The 25,527-nt window shown below is 36.3% G+C and overlaps 1 protein-coding gene across 1 annotated transcript in view; it reads left to right on the forward strand.

The window, feature by feature from the left end:
• The window catches only part of LOC140150341 (uncharacterized), a 75,963-nt gene that overhangs the window by 23,937 nt on the left and 26,499 nt on the right, over positions 1 to 25,527 (forward strand). The window contains 7 exon segments of the mRNA XM_072172348.1: positions 7,057 to 7,309; positions 8,256 to 8,330; positions 10,026 to 10,293; positions 11,725 to 12,401; positions 12,403 to 12,744; positions 13,873 to 14,008; positions 14,604 to 14,733. Coding sequence (XP_072028449.1) covers positions 7,064 to 7,309; positions 8,256 to 8,330; positions 10,026 to 10,293; positions 11,725 to 12,401; positions 12,403 to 12,744; positions 13,873 to 14,008; positions 14,604 to 14,733 — 1,874 coding nt within the window. The 5' untranslated portion in view covers positions 7,057 to 7,063.

The raw sequence follows: 25,527 nt of genomic DNA on the forward strand, positions 1-25,527 counted from the left end.
TTTGCATCAAACAACAACAAGAGTTATTTATTCTAAAGGATCGGTAATGATTAACAGCTGGTCTGCAGTATTTGAAGTGCATATTGAAGTTTGTAAGTTTGTGACTTCGTATATAAAATGAAATTGATATTATAGGAAGCTTAAATTGGCAGGCTCTCGTGCAATGTCTCTATATCTTACGCGTATATTTGGACGTTCAGGGTAAGTCATACTGAAGTATGACTTACCCACACAGGGTATAAATAATAACTACGATATCTATCCAACTGTTTTTGGTATCATTCATGATCATGGTACCAGTATGCATCGATCGATTTCATAGACATAGAGATTGATATTTCTACATGAATGTTGTCTTGTTGATTAAAAAATTTCACATAATTATTTTCCATGTCGTTTGTATGATTTTCTATGCTATGGTACACCAAATTCAAATGTCGCCAAAAAGTTGCCATCTTGTCTTCACTTTCGTGTTGTGTTTGGAATGTTTTTCTTGTTCTTTTGCGATCTAATGCGGTGTTCATTCCTTCTGAGAGCGAGGGAGTCCCACTTCGGTGCTGCGATCATGGATGATGGGCTGCTGGTGTACATGTAGACATAATTGTTGTACACGAATCTAGCGCCTCTCGCTGTACAGCTTCAATTTGGCTTATCTGGACTTTGCTGTAAGCATCCCACACAGCCGAGCTGTACTCCAAGTGGGGCCTAACAAGAGTGTTAAATGCGTTGGCTTTGATTTTTCTTGAGCATGTAGAGTCGCACCGATGATGAGATGTTGTCCGGCAAATCGTTAATAAACAGGAGTAAAAGCAGAGGAAGGCCAGAACAGTGCCTTGAGGAACTCCTGAGTCGACGTGCACCCACTCAGAGTGATTTCCATCCACAACAACTCTTTGCTGGCGGTCCCTTAGGAAGGATGAGGTCCATTTATGTGTGTTTCCACGAATGCCATAGTGATTGATTTTCAGGAGTAACCGGTTGTGCGCCACTTTGTCAAATGCTTTAGAGAAGTCCATGATTAATTTATTGTGTCTGTTTGTTACCTGTTGTCAAGAGAAAAGGCTAAGTCATGGATAGTCTGGACTAACTGCGATTCACAGGACTCAGGAGTGCTTGCTGCGAAATCCATGCTGTTCCTCACAGAGAATATTGTACTTAATGCAAAACATGTTTAAGCACCTTATTACATGTACATATGGCTCAAAATAAGCTAAGGTGTCATAAAAGTGTAACACACAATTATTTTTCCAGCTCTTTTCTTTTGGTCTCCAACCAGGTTTAAATTATAGTATGCACATATATCGTTCATAATACACTAAAAGAAAGATAAGTTATAGACCATTTACTTCACAAATTTAATTTTCTAGCCCTTAAATGACGTTATATTTGACAGACACAATTTTGATGATTTTCTGCAATCAAATAAAAATTTATAAAGTATTACATAAGGTATTTTGTGGTTATTTAGGTGTAGGACCTACAGCAACTGATTGTGGAAAAAATGTGTCCAAATATTACAATAAGGAGGATAAATTGTTATAAATAAAATATGTGTGTCTGTCAAGCCATAACATACGCAAGATGTCTGTCAAATGTAACATACAGAATAATAATTTGGCAAAAACAGTAGTTCAAGATGGGAAATTGAATAAAGATCACATGCAGTTTATAAATCACATGTTTTAAAACACTTTTATAAACTCTAAACTATCATCATAATGTGAACATCAAGTGATTTTTAATTTTTTTAAACAAATTGCGTATGTTATTTTTTACAGACACATACAAATCTTGCGTATGTTACTTGCGTACAAATGTTTGACAGACAACACTTAACAATGGATTGTGTCATCAAAAAGCTTCTCCTCACAAAGTGATAGTGCCACAAAGCTAGGTGGAGCTAAATGCTATGTCATGTAGCATAATTAGCTGTATCACCCTAGTTTAGCAGGAATTACAGCACCGTCTTGCGTATGTTATATTTTGACAGACATTTCAAGAAAAATTTTAAAATTGTTATATGTTCAAAAAAGATGGCAGCCACTTACAAATTGATTATAATATGGAGAAATGAAGTTATTTACAATAGATTTACCCTTTAGTTTATGCTTCAAGTCTTTGTTTATAAAAAACTGAGGGACTTCAAAATCAATCAAAAGTTTGACAGACAATAGTAACATACATAAAGGCAAACTTTTAAATCCTTTTCTTGATCTGTTAACTTATAATTCATAATGCCTCTTTCTGTTTTTTTGATTGGTTTACTGCACCATTTTGGGAAACAGGTCACATGAATTTCTATAAGGATCCATAAAAAAAATTAAAAGCTGTTGAAAAAAAGGCGTCTCTTGGCATGTTACAAACAAAAGTGTAAAAATAGGCATTTTTACAGCTATTTTTATTTTTTTATTATTTAGAGTGAAAGGATTTTACTTAAATTGTGTATGCTATGTCTTTACTACCTAAACTTGCCACTAAACTAGCAAATATTCCATTTCTATAATTATTATTTTTAAAAAAAAGATGTCAAAATATATGGCTATAATATGACACCTTAGCATATTTTGAGCCATATCGATGTTAGTGATACTAGCCTGTAGTTTGATGCTTTCGTCTTGTCGCCTTTCTTAAATATCGGGCTAATGTTCGCACATCTCCAATCTTCTGGTAAGGAGCCAGTGTCTAGCGATCTTTGGAATATGCATGTCAGAGCAGGAGCCAATTCAGTTGCATATTCTTTCAAAAAATATCGAGCAGGAAGATTATCAGGTCCAGCTGCCTTATTAGGTTTTAGCCAGAGATGCCACTTTTCCTACTTTTGTCTGAATTCCTACTTTTATAAAGTCAAAATTTTCGCACTTTTATATATTTTCAGCCCATTTTGGGACTTTTTATTCTAAATGTATGCGCTATTTCAGGTTTTTCAGACTTTTTGAATGGTACTTGGTGGCATCTCTGTTTAGCTTGGCAAGGAGGTCTTGATCAGCACATCAGTTATTTAGAGGGCATTGTGAAAAATCTAAACATTTTGCCTTTGGAACCGAGAATATTCCGAGGTATTCCTCATGTTGTATCAACATGAGGAATACCCTGTCTAATCATGATCATCACAGTTAGTACCCACCACGCCGAGTGTATAATTGATCCATGCCGTGATGTGTAGTACCGGTAGCTAGGCCTACTCGATCATTATTTTCCATTATTCTTCAATGTCTGTGTACTGTCCAAATTAATAAAATACTCCCATTTCAGTTACATTTTTGTACATTATAAGCGTTAGCGTATCCTTGTATGATTTTTGTGTAATCAAAATGCTAATGATAATTGACAAATTCTAAGCTGAAATGCTCCATCACACACACGAGGTTACATTACATCCTCTTTGGGGTCATGGGGTCGTTCGCCATGTGACTCACCCTGATGAGCAAGTCAGAAACCTGTCAAAACGTCTCTCAAACATCAATTGTCATCTCAGGGATTCCCCGTCACGTCACATATATATATATATGTATGTTATTGTCACTTTGTTTATCAATTTGATCAGGAATCGCCAATTGTACATGGTTACGTTGGTAGTCTGTAATTGAGAATTATAAATCCCCCAAATCAAGAATAAAAATATTATTCAATAAGAATTATATTCAGGAGATGTACAATTCATTCGATTGAGGGAGATATAATATACAGGGTGTCCCAGAAAAAATTACCGGGCGAATGAAATTAAATGTAAGTTGAGAAATAGACATCAAAATTCAAATATCTAACAGCATGTGGCCCATCTTATTCTGCTCCTTATTATGTCAATTTTACTGGAATCGGTTGACTGATTGCGAAGAAATGGCCGATTACATAACGCATGATACGTCAATTCACTTCATTCCAAGTTTGAAAGATCATTCAACACAATGCGCACTAGAACTGTCAATGTGCTTCATATTCTGTTCTGTGAAATCCTTTTCGTTCTTTTTAAACAATCTGTTTCTTTCAAAACATTTAATTAGGCCTAGGTTTTTTCAAATTTTAAAACCTGCACGATATCGAAAATGAAAGCTTACATGTAAGATGATGCTCAGTACTTGTACATTGTAAATTTCTTTTTTCGTTAATGTTGATATAAATGTTAAATAAAGAATTATTGCATAAAGAAATCCAGCTGGGTTAAAAACTTCTCACACACATTAATGTTTTTGGAATATTTCCAAGAAATTGAAATGCAAAGTTTAAATCTTTTAAAACTTCAACATTAATGTTGCATGGTATCAAAAATCACACATAAAGCACTTGATCATTGTCGTTCTTGGCTCAAATGGTCTTTGGAAAGTTAAATATAACATGTTTGCACAACCTAAAGAATTAAAGTTGGAAAGCTTCCAATTGCAGAAATCAAAGTTTTCACGAACAAAAAAATTAATCTTCATTGAGAGCATGAATAACATAACACCATCGGATTATAAAATAGGCAATGTGGACTAAATTTAATGAGCTACACAAACTTAAGGAAGCGGTGAGCGAGTATGAAAAAAGCGCCTGTTGATCAAACTTGGAATGAACTGCATTGATGCACGCATTATGTAATCGTTAATTTCTATGTAACCAGTCAACCAAATAAAATCAAATTTTCGTATGTGATGCACAATAAATTAGGCTATAATGCGGTAAATTTTAATTTTTTTGATTCTGATACAATGTATCTATTTTCCGACTTAGGTTAAATTTTATTCACTCAATAATTTTTTTCTGGGAAACCCTGTATGATAGCCTTGGATGAGTTCTGCATCATAACGCAGGTAATGGATGCCAGTTTTAATTAAAGCTCCGATTTTGTCACCCTTGCATATGATGAATGATATGTTTTCTATAGGGCCTACCTGTGCGGCTTATACAATTACTTGGTATAGCCTACTTGATATACCGTACTTGGTATTCTTGGTAGATTAGTCCTTCATTCCTATCGGCAGGACTCTCAAATTCTTCTTAAAAGATGCCACAATAGGTGCAGTCACTACTTGCTCTGGTAATTGGTTCCAATGCTTTACCACCCTATTAGAGTAGAAGTGGTTTGCAAGTTGTGATCTGGAACGCCTTTGAAATAATTTCATGGAGTGGCCTCTGAGACTTTTGTGGGGGAGAGAGAAGAACTTGTCAGCATAAGTCTTATCTTATAATACCCATGATGGAACTTATAAGTGTCTATCAAATCTGTCTTGAGTCTTCTGTTCTCATCTATTCTATTTGGATTTCATTCTTGCAAAGGCGTAAACATTTGGACTACACTTTCTCTATTGCTTCAATATCTTTCTTATATTGAAGAGTGGACTCCACGCGGTTGATGCATATTCCAATGCTGGACGTACTAAAGACTGGTACAAAATAGAGACTTTATTCTCGTCTAATCCAGTGAAACAGCGCCGAAACATCGCTATCTTCCGGTGGGCCATTTTTATAAGTTCACCTTTTTTTCTTGAACATGCAAAGTAGGGGGTGAGGGTGTTGCTAACTGTGAACCCCAAATCTTTCTGGTTGCTCACTTCCTGCAGGTAGACACCATTTAGTGAATACTGGTAATGTAGGGCTGCCTTGATGCGGAGAACCACACACCAATAACCACATCTTGGACCATGCAGAAAGGACGTTAAGGTCACGTTGCAAGTCGTCACAATCGGCTTCAGTGTCTATCAGGTTGTAAACTTTAGTGTTGTCTGCGAACATTTTAGCGATGGAGGCTGAAATCATGTCAGGGATATCATTCACGAAGAGGAGAAACAACACCGGACCCAGTATCAATCCCTGAGGGAACCCCGCTGGTAACTTTTTTCCAACTGGAGGCTCCGTTTCTCAAAATCACCCTTTGTCTTCTACCGGTGAGAAATCTTTTTATCCAAGACAGTAAATGCCCCTGGACACCAAGATGATTTAATTTATACAGAAGGCGGGCATGTGGCACTGTGTTGAATGCTTTACGGTAGTCTAAGTAGACTGCGTCAACACCTTTCTCATTGTAGGCTGTGGTCCTGTTAAAATGCACTCCAGAAGCTGGGTGACACAAGAGCATCTCTTCTGAAAACCGTGTTGATGGCAAGAAATTAGATTATTGTCGAGAATGTACTCCATTAGCTGGTCATAGATGACACGCTCCAGCAGCTTAACTACTTGACTTGTGAGCGAAACAGGACGGTAGTTGTTTGGGCTAAGACGAGAACCTTTTTTGAAAAGAGGTGTGATATTGGCGTCTTTCCAATCTTGAGGGATCAGCCCGGAAATCAGCGACGAATTAAAAATCATACACAGTGGAACGTTGAAGTCCAGTACATTCTTGAGCACATTAATATGGAAACCATCTGGTCCACATGCTTTATTCAAATGCAGTTTACTCAGTTTCTCTCTAACAATATCTGGTGTAATACATGTACAAATGTCATACAAATTAGAGCTGTGTTTCCTCTCAGGTAGAGGAGTATTCAAAACTTGACCTTCAGGCTCACATTTTAACACACTTGCAAAAAAGTCATTAAGAATTTCTGCTTTCTCCCCGTCATCAGTCACTTTTCTTCCCTCCTGCTCCAAAACCTCTACAGTAGCCGATGACCTGGTAAAGTGCCTGGCGTAATTGTAAAACTTCTTGGGTTCGATTTTAATCTGATTCACAAGTAAAGATTCAAAGTCTAATTTGGCTTTCTTAATTGTATTGTCCACGTTAGCTTTTGCTGTATTAAAGTGTTCACGGTGCACATTCAAACCAGATTTCTTGGCCTTAACTTCCGCTTCAATTTCATTTCATATTTTCAAGACCTGACTGCTTATCTGACGTGCGTGTTTTAGTTACCGGTAGCTTTTTATACACAAGAAAATACAGTAAAACATTAACTTTGTGACCATCTAAATCGACAAATTCTGCAAGGGCACTAGATTGTTTAAAAATTGAAAAAAAATCGGAATCGGAATCTGATCGGGACGATTTTGGAATCCAAATATCTGTAATCAGTTACCGATCTGAGGCTTATCTGTTAGACACTAGTTTGATTTACTTCTTTTTTGGTTTGATTTTCCTCCCTGCAGTCACAAAATGACAACATTTGAAAAGGAAGATCTGTCCTCTTCAAATCAAACTCAAGATATGGCAACAGTAGAGGAAACCGCACAGCTGTCCCAAATCATGGATGCTGTAGCCATGGCAACTACGACTGCAGAGTCATCTGAATCTGTGATCAGTGAGTCAGCTAATGTGGTTGTACAGCGGTTGTCAGCAGGAAGTCCAACCTGGACATTAACAGCAGCTGTAGGGGATGCTGAAAGAGGAGTTTTAGAAGAGGTGAGTTAATTTGAGGCTTTGAGTTTTATAATAAACCTGAAGCCAATGAGCTATTCTAGTTGAATCTATACATCACAGGGGTGTGAATTTTAAATTTAATGGGGGACTCCACTTGAAATCTGCACCCCTGTGTTCATGATTAAGGGCATGTCTTCCATAGGGAATGTAGATTTCAACTGGAATAGCCCAGTGGACCTTATACTAGACAACCTTAGGGTAAAGCTCTGTACATGCACTCATCTCTACCAAAACACTGTAGGCCTAGAAATTTTGTGAGAGAATCCATTCTCACAGTTTCCTAAACTGATTTGCGTGAATCTAATTCTAAAGAGATTCTCATAGATTTTTTGAATCTACACACTATATTGCGGAAACTCTAAGATTCTTGGATTCATTTTAAATCCAAATGGATTCATGCGAGGTGAAACAAAATTCAACCCCCTAATTTAGTTTAAAAAAACTGAAAAAAAAAAGCTCTATTCAACTTAATTCAAGTGCCCCCTTTCAAAATGTCTCTGCAAATTATTCCATCAGATGCAAATGAAATTGCCCTATCATTCATCCATATCATATATTCCCATTTCCCTTGTACGTGTAGGTCTTTCTTTTCATCTCATTAACTATTCATTTATATTTTTCTTCTACCTTTAGTATTTATTAACCTTGTCATCACATTTGTCTTTTCTTTTATCCTGTTCATATCATCCCACTTCCTGCCCCATTGTTATCATGGTTATAGGAACCACTTGAACCTTTTCTCCCCTCATTTATATCATCCCAATTTTTAGTCTGTTTTACATTCATTGATCATTTCCTGCCCACCCTTAAATTAAAATAAAACTTCAGAGCTTCTTACTCCAATAGTTTCAACTATGAAGAAAACTGTGTCGAGTTGAATGACGGATTTGTAGATTAATTGATTCAATTTCATTGATTGATCCTTTAGGAAATCAAAGATGATGACGCCGAGTTATTTAACATCCAAGGCTCAGGGCTTCTCACTCAGGCTCAACTCAGACAATAGGTGAAGCTCTCCGAGCGGGTTAATCCCATGGAAGAAGGTATGATGGGGCATGAAGCAGGCACCTCTACAGAGGATGGTATGGACTCAGTTATGATGGGGTCGGCACAACGCGTGGCATGGAGGGTGTGGTCAGCGGTGATAATCCAATGTTTAGTGGCAGTGACCAACAGGTTAGTAGTAGTACTTCAGTACTCTTGTATTTTTCTTTTTGAAACTATAGTTTTGAAATTAGTGCCCTTCTTCCTAGGCACTAAGACATTGCAAATGTCACAAAGGTGATGGATTGAACCATCTTGATACTTTTTTGTGAACTTTACTAGGACCAACTAGGTACGGTACTTGTAGTGAACTTGACTATAAAATTTTGCAGTGAAGCTTGGACAAGAGCGTATTTTAAGCTTACATCACATATTTACTTTGTTGAAACGCACCTGTCTCTGCGTTTGCTGCTGAGGCAATCTGCTGTTGCCGAGTGGAAATTTATGAATGAACTTCGCAATGTCACAGTGGTATATGCTCTTTATCAATCAAAGGTTTACTGCAAAACATAGTGTACATGTGTATATGCTGTAGTTAAAATGGTCTATTCCAATTTATTGAAATCAATCCCATTTGAAATTCACACTCTCTGCCCTGTGTCTTCCATATAGGGGCGAATATAAAAGGCCACTAATCTGAAAGATATGGCTATCAATATTATTGATTTAAAAAAATAAATATGACATGATAAATAGCAAAAAATGGCCGTCCTACCTCTTAGAGGACCACATATAAATAATTTGTTTTAGCCCTTCACAACTAACAGCTGTGTGTGAATCCTGTTATAATAATTATGTGTTCAAAATGTCTATGTATGATGATGCACTTAATTAATTAGTCATTCATACTTATTACACTTGACAAAGTCAGAATTTAGTTACATGCTGTGAAAGTGGAAATTTTTGCATGGTTAATTTTTCACGCTTGCAAATTTAAAACTTTTCCTTACACTAATCTTTTGCAGCAGCTGCTTAGAACATGAAAAGCATGAAAATAAATATAGCATGAAAATTTCCACTTCTACATTAAAAGAATCCAAAATAAATTTATGAGAATCTTTGGGATTATTAACTAAAAAAATAAAAAGAAACAAGCACAGTGATTTATATTCCACAACGCACAGACACAACACCTAGACATTGATCCATAAGCCTCAGCACACAAACAGGTTGTCGCTGATCACTACAGCCCTACATCATTCCACAAACCATTAAAAAACAACAAAGGGACTTTGCAGCTTCAAGAGCGCAACCCTAGACATTCCACAAATTGTAAACCTTCACAACCAGAATCAGCTCCCTGAGTTTCGTACAGGTTTACAACAAGACAATTAGCAGTAAGTTCCTTATCCTGTGGAATTTTAAGCTCAAACTCAATTTTTTCCACAAGTGCGTATTAGCTAAACGACTGCTAGAGTTTTTCTATATTTTTAATATATCTTCAAGAATTTACTTAGGCTGTGTTCACACAGAATCAGAGCTACAGTGATTTTAGTCATGACCAATTTTTGAATTTTTTTTAATAAAAAAAATCCACCAATCATGCAGTAAACACATGGGTGCTAATGGATGGGGGATTACCCCCCAATTTATTTTAAAGATAGGACAATTCTGTTTTCACCAGTAATGTCCATTTCTTTGTTGAATCTGACAGGAAGAGCAGTATGATGAGGTTTTAAGTCTGCATGCTGAAGACAATGCCGTGGAAGAGCTAGAAGAAGATAGGAACCTGTTATTAGGGTTATCTGAATCAGGAGATGCGAAACAACTCTCTGTTGGGCTAGATGACTCTGGGCTCGGTACGCGACATTTATTTGAAGATGTGTGCCTAGATGCCGATACAGTCATTGCTGCCACAACAACAGTTACCACAAGTGAGGAAGGAGACGTGCATGCATCCAGTGAGAAGAAGTCAAAAGCTAGTAAGTTTCCTTCAAAGTTGAATCAATTTTGATCAATTTCTGTAACACAGCATCTTACATTCTTACTGCCTGACTGGTGAGGAACTTCCAGATCTTACAGTCCTGTGGTATTAGGTACATTGCTAATAACGATAGACAGGCAAAAGTAATGCATGCTGGGGACAAAAAGGGCTCAGAAGCTATGAAATTCGTCGCCACACACCAATAGTGGATTTGAGCCCTTTTTGTTGCCAGCATGCATCACTTTTGCTTATCAATCGCTAACAGTAATATACCTTATAGCTTCCATAATCCAAACTACATGTACATCAGTAAGGCTTCTTTCTGGTAATTGATATTCCTTCCCAACTTGTTTTAATGACTAGGATGCTGGGACAGACTTTTGACTGTTTTATCAACCTCTGCAGCTCCCAAAGAATGTGAAAATTAAGATTGAAAAAGCTTATTGGAGAATAAACTTGACATGAAAGTATTCACAGGTTTCAGTGTTAAATTGGGTCCAGTGGGTTATGGCTGGAATATGAATATGGGAAAAATAAAAAGAACAAAGCTGAAATTAATACTTAGGTGTGTAAATCTCTTATCTGTATTGAAGGATTGATAAGGTATATTTTGTGGACTGCAGCCCATATGCGCAAATTGAGCTCTTGAGCCCAATGACCACATCTTCCTAAATTGCGCCATTGATGCAAACCGGCCTTTCTCTGTGTTTAAACACCACTGTCAATTAGCAACGTAGCACTACCCTATTGTATTGTAGTACATACCGTCCTATCATATTGGCACACCGCACACATGTGTAATGATCAGTCATCAAAACCAATGAATAGCGGTCAGTCTACTTTTACTCAAGTATGATGTCATCATAAACCAAATAGCTCCAGCAATTTTTACAAAATAAAAATATTTAAAGGAAAGAAAGAACAATAAAAATATGTGAAAATGTTTGTGAAGATTATCATTCATCCAGGTAGTAAACAATAATGATATTTGAACTATAATCTAGTCAACTGGACTTACTACTTTTGAGTGGGAAATTTTTGTGTCCAATCCTGAACGCATCATCAGCCCTACTGATCATCTGGCGGTAAAAGTTCATTGACCTGTGAAACTGATGTTGTAGTATCACAGGTCACCACCTTTGAGTTCAACCTGAGAGGTATCTTCCTGATTGCTGAACTGTAGGCCCCTGCCAAGTTGTGTCATAGGCCGCCTCCCCTATTAAGTGAAGGCTCCTCCCGTTTCACATAAATAGCTTCTTTGACCCCTGAAAAAACATGTGAAAATGTGTTGCTTTAGAGAATTCTAAGAGAAATGAATAGAGGGTGCACTAGGCAAAAACTAAAGCAATGGCTTTATGAAAGGCGTGTGTAACTAAAAGAAAGACTTCTTGTTCTAACCATTTTCTTGCTCATAATTATGAACAAACAGGTGCACCTCCAAAGCGGGAAGGAACACGAAGATCTGCACGACTAGCCCATACCACATCTACAGATGACACATCAAGTGATACAACAGAAAAGACTGTGAGTGAACCCACAAAACCGGAAATCAAGCGTGCTGTAGATAGTAAGAGCACAATTAAAGAAGATGCTGCTAAAATAACTCGGATGTTGAGGCAAAGCAGCCAGAAACAGAGGATTGCTGAACCTTATAATAGCAGACGACAGAAAACTGATCAGGATAAAGAAAATAAGAAAACCTCGCATGATAACCAGGAACAGCCAATAAAAAAGGAAGATGAAGACTTGAAAAAGACAATTGAGGTAGGAGAAGAGAAGAGTGAATCGGGAGAAATAAGTGAGAGGAAAAAGAAAGTGGTAAGAAAAGAAAGCAATTCAAAGGTCACAAAGGTTGAAATGATTGAAATCAGTGACAAGCAGCTGAGAGTTGAACTCAAGAAACTGAAGGTTGATAATAAGAATGAAGCTTTGGAAGAAGGCGAGTTAGATGAAGGTGATGATTTGGAAGAAGGCGAAGTAAGAGATTCACCTAAAAAGAAACATGCACCGGCAAAGATTGAAAGTGAACATTCCAGAGGTGAAAAGGAAGGGTCAAGAAGCAAAAGAGTGGGGTCAAGAAGGGAAAGAGAAGGGTCAAAAGGGGAGAGAGAAAAGATCCAGAGGTGACAGGGAAGGATCAAAGGGTGACAGAGAAGGATCTAGGGGTGAACGGGATTCTTCTAGTAAAAGTGGAAAGGAAGGATCCAGAAGACATCATAGGAGGGACTCCAAGGAGCGAAGACACAGGAGGAGTTCTGCTGAGAGGCGAGAGAGACGAGATGCACGACAGAGACGGAGAGACCAGAGGCATAGCAAAGAGGAGACAGATTCTGATTCAGACGATAAGCCACTTGCTGAGACGGCTAAGGAACTACAGAAACAGAAAAGTCTAGATACTGACAATAAGAATGCAAGTAAATCATCCACAGATAAGACTCTTCCAAGGAGGGTAAGTGTACCTGTTCTTGTTAATCATAATGTGTTTTTCTTTTCATTTTCTCCTTTCTGATTTTTGAAGATCATGGTCACAATGGATGGGCCTTAATGTTCTGTTTTATGTCTTATAAAATAAGACCACACTGGTGATCCAAAATCCCAAGGAAGTGTGCTGACCACCGGGTTGTCGGTTTATGCCTGTGTGCAGCATGCTTAATTTCTTTCTGCAACCATAATGGGCCGCAATATAACACTAACCGCATAGTCCGAGGCAAGGTTCATTACTGTCAGGGTTAGGGTCTTAGGGTTAGGGTCTTATGGTTAGGGTTAGGGTAAGGGTTAGGGTTAGCGTTAGGGTTAGGATTATATTTGTATTTATTAGTACTAATATACTATTAATAGTATATTGTGTGTATGCACTTTATTCCGTAATCAATAAGTATCATAAACAAACACCTTTCTGGTACAACGAATCATAGCACAGTCGTGTAGGCATTAGACTATGGGTACATAGATTGCGGGTTTGAACCCCAGGTAAACCGTTGTAGAATTTTAATTCTATCGATTTCTTTTTATTTTACTAAACTTGTGTTATATCTAGCCTCATAGGCCTATAATTACATGTATGTACTATGTGTTATCGCATTGCGGCCCATTATGGTTGCGGAAAGAAATTACGCGTGCAGCGTCGCTGCGTTTTTTGTTTTAAACTTTTTTATTATCATGAATTATCCAGATTAAGGGGGTACTACACCCTTGCCCAGTTTTGTGCCTATTTTTGCATTTTTCTCAAAAATTATAGCGCATTGGTGACAAGTAAGATATGTATATTATAGGGGCAAGGACTACAACTACTGCACTGGAAATTTTGTTTCAGCACAGACAACAGTTGTGGAGTTACAGTCAAAAATGAGGGAAAACTACTTGCCGTGAGTTGCTGAAATTTCAGTGCAGTAGTTGTAGTCCTTGCCCCTTTAATATACATATCTTACTTGTCACCAATGCGCTATAATTTTTGAGAAAAATGCAAAAATAGGCACAAAATTAGCCAGGGGTGTAGTACCCCCTTAACTGTTTGAATGCAAACTGTAATAAGTGTTGATTTTACAACATAAATAACTAGGTTTTCTTCATCCGACAGTATTCATTAGATGACGTGAAGAAGATGAATTCTCCACCCATGGCTAGACGCAGTAAACCGTTTTCTGCAGCTGATATACAGAGAAAGAAGGTAGAGCAAGCAGAACCACATCCTAGTCCTCTCAAAAAGCCTGCAGGTTTGTAGCAATTTTCATTTATGTAATGGGCTTGCACAAAGTAAACACTTGGCGAACTAGGATACACACAGGAGAAATCTTTGTGTAATTGTTGCCACAGCAACTGGGGATCAATGTCTGCAGTTCCCGGACAGTGTTTTTAGATCCAAAACAGCATAAGAACACATTATAGCCATTGACCGCAGTTACTTGATTAAAACTGCCAATACGCATGGAAGTATACTGTGTTAAAAAAGGTTCAAATATCTTACTGGATCTTATTCACATATAACTCATGGATAATTTGCAACAACTGCCAAAAAGTTGAAGCTGGTTGAATCAAAAGTAGTTTAAAGCATGCATGTATGAGCGATCATCTTTGTTTATGTTTACAATCATTTTTGTCTCGCCTGTTCAGAGGGAGATTTTGGTTACTATTGGTATGTATTTGTCCAGTGTATGTGCACAAAGCTTGGGAAAAGTTACCTTGAGAACTGTTAAGGGTATGATGGCGAAACTTGGTTGGGGTAGCATGACCGGAGGTTCTCAACAGGATTAGATTTTCAGCGCAAAATATGCTAATGAAGTAGCCAATTTGCATGCATTTTGTTTACAGATTCTGATGAGGCAAGTGACATCAGTCTGTCGTCAGATGATGGTGCCAGGGATGCTAATGACAGTGACTGGACCACAGATGATGATCCAGAAAAACTCTGGTGCATATGTCGCAGACCTGCAGACAATAGGTAAATATCAAGAGCCTTAAATTGAATAGCCTTCCCCCCCAAAAAAAAACCACCCATGGTTAACTTTGAAAATTTCTGGAATGGAGAAAATATGTCCGAAGTATATAATTTATAAACCTATATATTTTTGGAAAGGAAATGAGTCTAGGAATCCTATGGTGATGTTATATTTTTAAATATTTTTTTTAACTCTTAAAAGACACTTTTTTTTTGTGAACATACAAAAAAAATTGGTTTGGCGTAGAATTTTTTTCAGTTTGCTTTTTATGAATAAAGTTAGAGAAGGGTTTTTTTTGAAATACTGAAAAAAAATATCACCATATTCAGCAAAATGTTACACACAATGGTGTATATTTTTGTTGAAAAACCAATATTTTGAAAAAAATTGATTTTGATGTGCCCTAAAAGATAATGCAAAAGGCCTACATTAGCAAATTTGACTGTGTTGGCCCTATGCGCAAGTTTGCACATCATGCAACATGCCTCGCATTCGCACATTCTGTACTTGTATTTTCCTGCTAATTTGCTTTAGCTCTCTTGAACCATGTGATTTTTTACGAGTAGGAGAGAAGGAAATAGTGATTTTTAAAGTGAAATAATACATCAAGTGTTTATAAATAGCAAGAAATCCCAAATAACAGTGTTATGAATGTGTCTCCCATTACCGTGGCTTAAATATATAGATATTTTTGTTATGTATTGCTCCGGATGCCACACAATTCAACAGCTCAAACTTAAGCAGTGTTGCACGCTATGCTGGGATACCTGCAAGCTAGCTGCAATTGAGATGCAATTAAATTTCTGTTATTTAGAATTTTTATCACAGAGATGCTAGTCTTCCGGGAATTCCGGAAAATTGGTCATGATTAAAGGGTTAATACCCGCTTTAACCCCTGCCATATCCTATACCCCAAGTTGGCACTTTATTTTTTCACAATTACTACAGTTCACAAATTGTTCAATTGGTATTTCTGTTCATGTTATCATCACTTTTGAATCTTGATGACAAAGCAATAAGAATTGCTCTTCATTTGTCCGATTGATCATGTTGAAAATGTTAATAAACGGATTGCTACAAGTTCAACCAATATGTCATGCAGCCCATCAAAAGGGGATACTATGCGGCAAAGTGCTTTTCAAGATATAGATTAAAATAGACAGAAAAATAGGGAAAATAAGAATTTTGGATTCTTTTTTTCACTTAACAAAATATGAATGCCTTGATCAGTTTTAGCAAATGGAGTGTCATTTTAAAGCTTGCAAAATTCTTTCAAGGTAGAAATACTGAACTCAAAGTTGACTTCACCTGCAATGACCCCTTTTGATGTGCTGCAACACATTACCATGCGTACTGTGAAATTTGTGAGGTTAAACTAAGTTGTGTGTGAAAAAGAACAATGATGAGTCGAGTCTGGCTGTACAATGGAAGATTAATGGTGCAGTAATACGGTTGACCCTGATCCTACATCATTATCTTAACATGGTGGCTGTGGCAAACCAATGAAATGTTTCAGGAAACGACAATGTGACGCCTGGAATTGCTACAGAAGAAGAAAGAAGATTCACAACAAAAGGATTAGGATAAGATTAGGCTATACTTTATTTGGTAAAACAGGATAATAATTTTGTAAGAAAAAAAACACAGTGTTGTATTTATCTGAAATCAGAAGTAATTAGCACCCCTCCACTAGACTTATATTTTGTACCTGTTTCAGCACCCCCTTTCATTGTTAATTACACCAGGGGGGTCAAAATGGGGTACAGGTGTGCCACCAGTGAGTAAATAAAATCAACCGGAATCTGTAGTTGCTAAATAGCCTCCAAAAATGACCCATTTAAATAGTTGAAGAAACTCAGGTCTCACTCAGCCTTCTTTAAATGTAGGGTTGAGTTGTTACTAAAACATATACCATACAGCAAAGTAAGATATGGGACATCCTAGATTATCAACATGAAGTTATTGTTCATTTTTGGACATGGTGACTGAAGAAATGTGAAGTGTGAGGTAAGTATATTACAGTCTCTGGCAGGCCCGTACGCAAGGGGTGCGGCCTCTTGGATAATAATAATAAGGGATGTGCAATAATTGTGTGAATTCCAAAAACATCCCATCAAAATATTCCCACTCCCCTTGCACCCTCTTTTGATGTGCCAAACTGATGTGTGCTGCCACTTTTCTTGCTTACCAAAAAACAACCCCACACAGGGCCGTCGCTAGAGGGGGGGTATGGGGTGTGACACCCCCAATACATAATTTTGTCGGCAAAATTTGACTGCTGTCGGCAAAACCCTGTGACTGTCGGCAAATGTAGTCAAAGGTATGTGTGATTGTCGGCAAATTGTGAAAGCCATATAACAGATTAATGTGTTGCAAAATTGTGTTGTTGTAACGTAATAGACATACTGTGAATGGTATAGTAGTTACTAGTTAAAAAAAAAAATTTGAAAATTTTTTGACTCTACACCTCCCCACTTTTTAGATTTCTGAGAGCCGTCCTGGCTAAAAAAAATTTGGGTCAACAAATTACAAAAAATTGCCGTCGGCAAACCATACTGTACACCCCCCGAATCATATTGGTCTAGCGACGCCCCTGACCCCACACCAAGCCACTCTTAATTATTGCACCTGCCCTTAATTGCTTGAGTGATAGCAAGCATGAGGAAATAAAAGGACAGTGCTTTTGAGACATGGTGGTGAACAGTGGTGGCGCCACGGGGATCCCCCAATATTTTTCTTCCCCCAGTTTTCCACCCACTTTTGAGGCAAAACTCCCTTTTGAATTAGTTGATTTTGGGTTAGACTGCTATAGTCGATTTTTGATAAATAAAAGCATGTTATTAATCATGATGAAAGCATTCAGTTGAACTCGAAATTCAGTTGAACTGATATTTATTACATCAAAATACTAGTATAAAATTGTGAAGAAAAAGTTTATATAATTATATTAGTGACAGTAAAAGTAAAGTGTACGTATGCTTATATTATTTAATGCAACATATCATAATGGCATAATTATATTGGCACTTCAATACTGAACAATTCTGATTTTAGAATCTACGAGTTAAAAATCGACTATGGACATTGCATTTTAAAACGGGACTTTGAAATCAGAGTTTTAAGCTTAAATACAATATCCAGAGTATACACAATGGGCAAGTGGACTACGGAGTAGTCTAATTTTGGGTGGGCGCTTATTTTTTACCTAAGGGGTGTTTATTAGAGATGAATTTATGTACGTTATAAAAGGGTCCTGAGATGTTGTAGTAGCTTTTCTGATGCAGAAAATGTAAATAAATATTGCAAGTGTACATGGGATTTCTAATCGCCCAGCTATTTCACTGTATTGACTTCTATCTGTGACTTCAACATTAATGGTACCCTTTAGCAAATTGACAATACCCTGGGTGGGCGCTTATTGGGGCATGAGCGCTTATTGGAATGAATACGGTATTTTAAATAGCTTTAAATGAATTATTGAAAACGATTGGAAGCTGGCATAAATGGAGAATGAAATTAATTTCAAAATTTAACGATGTGTAATGAAAACAATAAGATTCAAAGTAATCATACCCTTTTATCCAAATCTCATTATCATTACCATTTTAGTTTCTCACAGACAAAATGAGAATATTTTATCAATTAAGTAAATCTGTTTTTGTAATCGTTAGTATTAGCAAAGCCAATATAAAATGTGATCAAGCCTAAATGAGGCATATTTGTATACAACTATTAATGAGATGAGTGGTACAATATTGTTCTTGTTTTTTATTGTTTTTTGTAAAAATTTAAATAATAGTTTTTGGAAACCATATGCCCAAATTTGATAGGTATAATTGGGAACCATATGCCCATATATGTATAATTTCATCATAATCGTGAGTTACAACCATGATAACTGGTATATTTGCCTGATAATATAGCAAATCACAGCTTGCAAGATAGAAAACAATTCAGGAATCCAAAGGTATCCTTAAAATCCTTTCGATATTTTATTATTACCTATTGGCACTCTATGTGTTGCGGTTATTCTGATGAAAAGCGCACAAAATGTATACTTTTAACAAGGAACATGTCACGAGTGAAGAAATATGTTGCCAATAGAAATCAGTATCACAGAACTTCTATAGTTGCACGATGTTGATTATGTATTTTCAAATTTAATTATTTTAATATGGAAAAACAGTGATATGATCGACAGGAATTATATAAATGCGAACCTGGCGAAAAAAATGTGCGTAACCTGACTAGTTTTTTGTCGACAATTGATCCATGCTTGTCGACAAAGTCGGAAAAGTTTGCTTTGTCAACAACAGCCCTACTGTTAAGTAATATATGAATATCATAAATGTCAAAGTATTAAAATTCGTAAACAAAGGAGGCATGGGAGCAAATCAAGAAGAATCAAGTTTGAAGAGGCTGGCATTTATCTACAGACCTGAAGATTCAAGACTTGAAGCAGGACTTTCTCAACGGCTCTTGCATAGACAGTTCAAAACAAAATCAAGTGAATCATACATGTATTTAAGATTATTTACTTGTTACTTTGTTGTTGTTGTTGTTGTTGTTGTTGTTGTTGTTGTTGTTGTTGTTGTTGTTGTTGTTGTTACTTTGTTGTTGCTGTCGTGTTTTCTCATTGTCATTCATGTGACATTTTACAAATGGATAAGTTATTAAAGGATTAAATAATATTAATCTTAAAAGACATCACAATAATATGATCACAGTGGGCAATAATTATTATGACCCCTGTGTCTTTGTAGTCTGACTCTTTTTAACATTTCTTGGTTAAATTAAATCCCTTGTTATGCAAACGCTAATAAATACTTACTGTCACAATCACAAATCCAAGAGACCTAAATGATATAAACTTGAAAGCAATTATATCTTGATGCAATCAATGTTGAAGACTAAAACTAACACAAAAAAGGTCTAATTTTCATCTAAATTGGTATGTCATGATGACATACACCCCACTCCCACACACACACCCCCCACACAAACAAACAAACAGTCATCCCAAATAGGAGATGAGTACCCACGTTAATTTTGCAAGATCAAAGAAGACCAGCTGAACTAGGTTTTATTGCTCCCTCATCAACAAAATGCTAAACCCCCCTCTTCTCACTTATCCCAGATTTTGAGCTAGAGTGCCACCCTCCCTGCCCTTTCCCTCAAAATATTGATACTTTTAATTTGTTTTCTTATATGATGATACATGTACACACTAGCTCACATTCACGAGACATGTTAGCCATCAGATCTCCAAATTTAATATAAAAATTAAAATTTGACTATAGTCTTTCATGTATTTAGTACACCATTAGGCATTAATAATCCAATTTTGTATTTGATATATTCCACAACCTATTTTGGGAATGATGTGACAATGGAATGCAGAATTAATTCAATTTCAACAGCATAAAAATTTGGGAAAAATTTGAAGTAATTGACGTAGTAAGTCTTTTTTTAAAGGTGGTTCGTTTGATTTTATGTTTTATGTCTTACATTGTAGTCTGTTTCCTGATGATATATATTCCCAATCTTAGATAAAATTTTATTGGACTAAACTTTCAGTTTTAGAGAAACTGAGCTTTCTTCTGATTCCATAATCTCAATTCAGATTGTTTTATTGTTTATGGGGATGAGGTTGTCAATCAAGTCATCCTTTTTTATTCTAATTCAGATATTATTTTATTTGTATTTTTATAATTATTTTTATTATAATTAAAATTATTATTATCATTATTATAAATATTTTTTAATGATTTTTGATTTGATATCAATTATTTTTCAAAACATTTTAAAACTAAAATAGATTGTACAATGACAAATTGCAACTGTGTTTATTTTTGTACCAACTGAGCACTATAAATAGTTTTTTTCCATCCCCACACACAAGAGGGCAGCAAACACAGTGCCCTTTGCCCAGGTAAAATCTCATTACCATGATAATGACATGCACTACGTGGGGAATCCCAGACATTTAACCAACTCTTACACAGACTAAACAATCACAATACACAAGTGACCTTGCTCCAGTGCAGTATAGCGTGACTGAGTGCTAGTGTGAATGAGATCATTTATACCATTAACATGTGCACTGAGCTGGGTTCAGACAAGTGTATGTGCAGCCAGCTTATCAGCAGCAGCAGTAATATATCAATGTCCACATAGCCTTGCCTGCTGGTGATATATGGAGCCGTCTATACCAGTATGTATGCTTACACAGTCATGTTATTTAGGAACTAATACACTAAACGATTATACACTGCAATAAGGGAACTTGAATTATTAAAATATCCATTATGTGCATTATGCTGTTGTAATATTTGTGGATGTTATTTTTTCGGTTACCCACAGATATTTGATGTGCAATATTTGCACTAAATCATCCGTTGTTGACGTAATATTATTGCCTCAAATATTATAGTTAGTTTGGTTGTATTTTAGCTGCATCAGCAATAATTTATGGAAAATTGAATTGATATTACTGTACTGCACATGGTGAAGCACACTGCACCTGCACAAAAGGTGGCTGAATATATCATACGTGCATGCATGTCTACAGATGCCCTGCACTGATAATTGTATCCCGTAAATTTGGTTGTCATATTTTGTCATGTTCTGCCTCAATCTTGTGGCCTACCATTAAAACAACCTGTTTCCAAATATTGAGTTGTATTGCTCGAGCGGTTTTGATATGAGAAGCAAAAACATGTATGACAATTAATTAATGCCCTTTATGATTATAGCTACAAATGCAGTGGCACTATATTTTGCCGTTGAGTTTTTTGCTGCTGCAAATATGTAAATGTAATACAGCATTTTCTGCGGCAGCAAATGTCAGGAAGTAGAAAGCTCTGAACAAACCGATCATGGTCAAAATGCACAATGCAACATCTCAGTTGGTCTTTTTTTAGGAGGCTAAAATTGGTCTGGATGGCTTTAACTTTTAGGTGCATATTTTTTAGAGGAAATGTGCTATTTTTGCCCGGGTATATTTGTCACTCACTCGCTATGTTTACCTGCAATATACCATTGCTTTACAATACATTTAGTACATGTAGAATGATTCATTGATTTCAATGTCAATTTCAAGCTTCCTAGTTCTATCCTTGTATTTGTCATGTGTTATCAGTTGTGAGGGCAGTGTTAAAATCAACTTTCTGTTTCCTGCTTTCCAAAACAAGCTCATTATTTAACACATGCATACAAGGATGATCTAGATTCGCTTGCCAGTCCTATACGACACCTATGATTAGGACTGGCTTGCGCCATTTTGGATGTCAATGGGAAATACACACTTTTATAACGATTTGCGCAGTTAAAATGTCAACAATGTAAATAAAATTGGTACCCACCTTATTGTGCTTGCTATTAATTAAAGACTCGGTTGAAACAAAATTAAGGATCAAATGCATTTTAGTGTTCAAAAGGCAAAATTATCGTCAAAGTTCTGCCGAATTCTGCACCCTTGCGAAGGATTCAAAATTCGAATTGGGAATGAAAATATCCAATCTTTGCGATCAAAAACACAAAATTACAACTTTAAACATACTAATACTATTGGCAAAAGACATTATTGTCAAACAAAATAGAATAGAACATTCGACGTCAACTTCTCAAAATATTGGAGAAATATGCTCACCAAACATTGGGAAACTACGTAATCCAATTCCCATTCAAACGCGTGGGAAACTTAAAGTGCATAATCCCGGCCAGGATGATCAGTGTTTACAAATGTGTTCCTACGTGTACATGACTGACTGATTCAATTTTCAATGCAAGTGAAATCCAGAATTTAATATCAGAGGTTTATTGCATGTGTTTGAAGGAAGTGTTAAAAAACGGTAGGTGATAGCTGGGGTAATACCTGGGGCCGGGACCTGGGGTAATTGGCAGCAGATGATATCCTTTAGAATAATTATTATGGAATGTTTTATTTTCTGTATTAGAGCAACCATGGGTCATTGTGTGATGCTTTCAAATACAGTGAATTTCATAATGTAATAGACCCTATGCAATACTACGTCGTCAAAACACTTCCCCTTGATACCACCCCACAAGATATATGGTGGTACAAACTGATGTGTAGTATAGAAACCCAGGATCCATGTATTGCTACCACCTACCTTGCTATGATTAGTTGCCTTAACTTCCCATGCTGCCATAATTGTTGTCACTTTTCTGGAGTTTTTACCCCGGGGGGATCACTCATATATAAAAGTTGTAAGCATCCATGTGAATTGACTTTCAAAAATGACCCTAAGCTTGGATTTAGTGGGTTTTTTAGCGGGTTCGCCGTCGGACAAGTTTAGAACTGTCAAGCTTTCGTCAGGAGTAGCTCTGACTTCTTCAGGACAACAGCGGCGAACCCACTAAAAATCCGACGGCGAACCCGCTAAAAAACCCACTAACATTATGAATTCTCGTCGTAAAAGCCTATCCCACAATTTGTCTAAGCTAGGATGTCTACAAATTTTCAAACTAACCCTAAACAAGGATTTTACTGAAATAAAAACACCCTAAGCAAGGAATTAGTTTGAAACTTACCCCTAAAACAATAGACATTATAAAAACACCCTAAGCGAGGAATTGGTTAGAAATTTTCCCCTAAACAAGGATAGACATTGCGTGTGTCGGTACAGTGATATCGGTATAAGCTTAAAATTGGCTACGATTTTTTTATAAATCTGGTTGGTAAAATTGCTCAGAAACCATTCTTTTGTGCCGAATAATGTGATAAATATGTCACCACTAATGTCCGTTAATTGGGTAATTGAAAAAAATACCCTAAGCGAGGATCGCCCTTAAATATATATGAGTCCCCCGGTTTTTACATTGTCTTGTGCAGGAGAATCTCCAGGTTTAAGCCCTAATTCAGGCCAGGTTGTTTTTAGTTTTTTTGAGTTTTTTTCACACTGTTTTCAAATGTGTTTTTTTCTTCATCAGTTTCTGGTTTTCCAAGAAAATATTTTAATTCACATGCATGTTGCAAGATCATATTGAGGATATAGTTTCCAAAAAATTAAACACATGCATGAGAAATAGATCAAAATTAAGATATATTGATTATTGCCACAGATGGTACAGGCATATGTTCTTACATTATGCAAAGCCTACATGCTTTATTCAGAATGTATGGATTTTAAAAATCATTACAATTGGAGCACATCTAAGCTGTACAGTAACAGTTTTGGTACTCATTATATAGATTGATATTTATAAAAATAAGAATATAAAGTTCTGTTGTAAATCAGACTGACAGTAGAATTCCCCTCTTCATTTTCTGCATGAACAACATGAATAGCCATGTCCATGCACTCTGTTAGGTTCTGACTTTTGTCGGTTGTTTGTCCTTTATTATTAATGTCTTAAGGGGTGGGGTATGAGCGTTTGGACAGTATTTATTGTGGGACATTAGAGCACATCAGACATATCGAATTGCATTCTGAATACGAAGAATGTCCTTCTGATATCAAATAATTTTGATTTTTTGAAATTAGCAATGTAATACACATTTTATGGCAAATCATTAAAAATTGATATTTTGATATTTAATAGTACTTGAAGTAAACTTTATAAATCTGATCATTTATACTTAGAGTGTATGTAGGTGGGATGAAAAGCCGACGATCAATTGAAAATTTTGACCTTTCGTATTGAAGATATGGATTTTTTTCCCAAAACACCAAAATAAATTAGGTCTTTTTGGGAAAAAATCCATATCTTCAATATGAAAGGTCAAAATTTTCAATTGACCGTCGGGCTTTTCCTCCCTGCTACATACACTTTAAGAAATATATCATTAGATTTATATAATTTACTTCGAGGACTGTTATATATCAAAATTTGAAAAATATCAAATTTTATAATTTGTCATAAAATTTGTATTATATTGTGATTTTCAAAAATGAAAATTATTTGATATCAGAAAGACATGCTTCAGATTCAGAATGCAATTCGACAGGTCTGAGGTGCTCTCATGTCCCAAAAAATACTGTCTAAAACGCAATAAACGCTCATCTTAGATCCCTTAAGGGTAATGCCAAATTCCTTATAGTAATGAGTCGGGAGGTAGTAATGTGTGAGGGGCCCATTATTTAAACATTGGTACTGCTGAGGACACATTATTTGGGTGTAACTGTAAAGGATAAGGCAGTGCACAACCTTTCTATTCTTTACCGCAAAAATAGTGTGATTAAGAAAGAAAATATCACTTTTTCCATCATGTTTACATCAAGGTAAAGCATGTGCACGCTTCCACAGCTCAAGTGACAGTGTGTATCGCAGTAATATTATACACATAACCAAGTGTTTCAGCTATGCGTAGAATGTGTTATGGTGCTTGACCCATTATTTGCAGAATAAAAGGTTCTCATGTGATGTATTTTTTAACGAAAGAGCTTGATTCTGAATAATAGGTAGTCAGGGTAAAATAGAATTAAATATTTAGGTCAAAATTTAATTAATCCATTTCTACCCACACTCTCTACCAGGGCTGTCAACTCTCACGCATTGGGTCACTTTCTCACGGTCTCACGCCTAGGTAGTATAATCTCACGCCTAGGTAGTAAATCTCACGCAAAAGCTGGAAAATTAGTAAAATCTCACGCATTGTCAAAATAATTTGTTGTCCCTACCCAGCTTTTCAGATTCTCGAGAGCCGTGGCTCGAATAATCATGGGTCAAAATTAACATTGTATTCGGCAAATCCCGGTACGCCTCTGTCTCACGCCAAGCAATTCCAAAATGTTGACAGCCCTGCTCTCTACTCATTCAAATAAAAACAT

The sequence above is a fragment of the Amphiura filiformis genome, chromosome 4 (assembly GCF_039555335.1).
Source record: "Amphiura filiformis chromosome 4, Afil_fr2py, whole genome shotgun sequence".
NCBI lineage: Eukaryota > Metazoa > Echinodermata > Ophiuroidea > Amphilepidida > Amphiuridae > Amphiura > Amphiura filiformis.